Source organism: Notothenia coriiceps, unplaced genomic scaffold, assembly GCF_000735185.1.
Source record: "Notothenia coriiceps isolate Sejong01 unplaced genomic scaffold, NC01 NC01_scaffold00028125, whole genome shotgun sequence".
NCBI lineage: Eukaryota > Metazoa > Chordata > Actinopteri > Perciformes > Nototheniidae > Notothenia > Notothenia coriiceps.
The window spans coordinates 1-2,761 of record NW_011360826.1 but is presented as its reverse complement, the minus strand read 5'-3'; the positions used below and the strand labels follow the sequence as shown (position 1 = coordinate 2,761).

The 2,761-nt window shown below is 39.9% G+C and overlaps 1 protein-coding gene across 2 annotated transcripts; it reads left to right on the top strand.

The window, feature by feature from the left end:
- Nucleotides 1-424: 424 nt before the first annotated feature.
- Nucleotides 425-2,611, top strand: LOC104957954 (ATP-dependent Clp protease ATP-binding subunit clpX-like, mitochondrial). Of its 2 annotated transcripts, none has more exons than XM_010785631.1 (4): nucleotides 425-672; nucleotides 1,194-1,271; nucleotides 2,177-2,337; nucleotides 2,465-2,611. In XM_010785631.1, exons 2-4 carry the CDS (start codon nucleotides 1,217-1,219, stop codon nucleotides 2,594-2,596), a joined length of 348 nt encoding a protein of 115 aa, XP_010783933.1. In that variant the 5' UTR covers nucleotides 425-672; nucleotides 1,194-1,216; the 3' UTR covers nucleotides 2,597-2,611. The 2 variants fall into 2 exon arrangements, with proteins under 2 accessions (XP_010783933.1, XP_010783932.1); XM_010785630.1 differs by having other exon boundaries at nucleotides 426-727.
- Nucleotides 2,612-2,761: the final 150 nt, after the last annotated feature.

Sequence of the window (2,761 nt, the reverse complement as noted above, 5' to 3'; positions counted from 1 at the left end):
TTATAAATATAATGTTATATTAATGTTAATTATTGATGAAAGGTTACTTAAACATTTTTTCTTAATGTTCTACACTTTTTGGGGCCCCTGTCAGTCACGGGCCCTTAGAAGCGTCCTAACTTTTCACCCCCTTACGGCGCCCCTGGCTGCAGGTAGCCACAGTCTTTTTTAAGTGTTGTTTATATTTCACATATTTAATCCAAACCTAGAAAATAACTAAATATTTGAAATAAATGTAGTGGAGTCAAAGTGCACAGATCTCTCATGGGTCGCAGTATTACACATTTACGAGTGTCACCCAAAGGCAACACTAGAAGCACATTACGAGGATCATTGAATGCACCAGGTTCATCCCTGTTAACGCCTCTTATGAAGCGCTAGATCTGCACAGATCTGGATGGGTATGAACTGCATAGACGTGAATACAGCTGCCATATTGCTTTCACCACTAACATCGGTTAAATAACTCCTGCTCGCTACTGTACCCCTGGAGAGAAGGTTAGCTATCAGCTAGCCGCGTAACCTAGTTCATAACAGCGTTACATCACTTTGGGTCGTGTCCCACCTGGGAAACTGCGGCCTAGAGGAGCAAAAGCTTAGCATTTTAATGCGATACTGTGACATTACTACGACACAACAACAACAACACAAAAACAAAGGACAAACGCTGAGGTGACTTTGCACATTTGTTTTTGTTTTCCGAAGGGGACTGGTTTCATCGTGCCCTGTGAGTAAAACAAGCTAGTTATATGTTGCTTTCACCTTTAGCTGGAGTAATGTCAGAATATATCTAGATATTTAACTAACAACAGTCCTGACAACTAGCTTGTTTCAGGGTAAAGTCAGTCAGATTATTCACTGCGCAGTGTTGACTGTCTGTCCAAACAGGGGGGTTTCAGCAGGGAGTGCAGGCTTGGGCCTAGCTTAAGTAGCTAACGTGTATTTATAGAAAGCAGCTAGCTACATTGTTTGTTTGGGCATGTCCTGCTACGGGTAGATATCAGGAGGTCGTAAAAGCCCAACCAATAGTTACACTTAAAAAAGATTATGTTTTACAGTCATAAGCAGGCAAACCACATTCGGCAGCAAATGACCTGCTAATGCTAACAGTGACGTTGAAGTTATGAAATGTTTTAAGGGCTAATCAGCGTCTCTTTCTCACTACACTGTGTTAACTTTGTGTTTATTTTCAGTATTTTTAGCCAAAAAAGGAGTCATGTCCTGTCCATGCACTTCGGCTGCCAGGTTGTTCCTTAACACAGCCCACCGAGGTAAGAAAAGTGACACATTGTACAGTAAAGCTGCATGACATTGTGCTACAGTTTGTGAAGTGGGTCTGCAGATAACCCACACCGCTGTTCGTCATGTAATATGTCAACAGCAGGTGGAAAAGTTTCTTAGAGTGTAGCTGTGGGGCAGCTGAAGTTCTTACATCAGCCATCCTTTTCATTAAGTTCTACAGCTGTAATTGGCCTTCTGGTGTATTGACACATTAAAAAACAGTAATCAGTACATGTATAGTTATGTCGCAATAGCTAAGCTAAATCGTTACAGCAACTTGATACTGTCCCACTTGCATAACGGATACATAATGTACAATAGCTAGAGCACATGTATAAACTGTGGACTTTATTCCCCTGACTATGAACTGATGATCCTGTTAGTATGCAGTGTGTTCAGCTGAAATATATAAGCATATAACATTACGTAGCTTTTTTTTCACTTATCCAATGTATTGTGAGGTATGTTCACTGCCTGCAGTGGTGCACATAGGGCCATAACTAACAACTATGTTCATTATTAATTAATCTGCAGATAACTTTATTTTTTAATCAAAACATGTATTATTCATATGTATTATTAAGTGTAACAACATGAGGAGAAAAGGCCATCTGAGCTCAAAGTTACATTTTCAGATTTATAATGTCCTTGGAGAAACTGGAATTTTTCTAAATGTTTGGTTATAAAATAAGTGGAATTATTAATTTGTTAATTTGAATTCAATTTCTCACTTTAGGACTATTAACACGATAAAAGTACAAAGATATTCTTAATTTAGTTTGTTGCCCTATTATTATGCATGGTAATATGTTTTGTATAGGCAAACAAAATAACTGTAATAGAAAACGTATGTTTGCATTGGAAATCAATAGGGATGTTGCTGTTGTGTTTACAGGATTGTCCTGCTCCCGCATCCAGTTGTTTTCTCTGAGTCGTCATGGGTCTCGGGAAACTCACCTCTCTCCCCGGGTCAGGGTGAGGTCGTTCTCAGAGACTGCGGTCTGCTATGCCGCTAAAGATGGGACAACAAAGGACAGTGGAAGTGATGGTGGAAAGGTAAGCTCTTGGAAGATACATGTACTTGTAGCTCTGTTCCATGGGAGTATTAACACACAATGTTATACATGGAACAGATACTAATAATACAATGACACATGTGCTGACACAGTCTCTTTCTACACAGAAAAGCGTCAGTGAGGGGAAAAGACTCTCTGGCTCTGGTGGTTCAGGAAAGGGAGGAAGCCAGCTACGCTGCCCTAAATGTGGAGACCCCTGCACACATGTGGAGACCTTTGTGTGTGAGTTACCTTCTTAATATCAGACAAGCATTTACCAAGACAGGTAGGAGTAGGATACAGTGGGAGATGGTTGATGCAGTCACTGAATAAACAGAGATAAAAGTATAGCATAGTGCCTCGTCAGATATACAAATGTTTTATCCAGGATTTAAAAAAAAATGTTCTGTGTTACAAAGTGTGAT

Coding starts and splice junctions, on each gene's coding strand:
- LOC104957954 (XM_010785631.1), top strand. CDS start 1,217: ATGTCCTGTCCATGCACTTCGGCTGCCAGGTTGTTCCTTAACACAGCC. Junction 1,272..2,176: donor CCTTAACACAGCCCACCGAG/GTAAGAAAAGTG, acceptor TTGTGTTTACAG/GATTGTCCTGCTCCCGCATC. Junction 2,338..2,464: donor GTGGAAGTGATGGTGGAAAG/GTAAGCTCTTGG, acceptor CTTTCTACACAG/AAAAGCGTCAGTGAGGGGAA.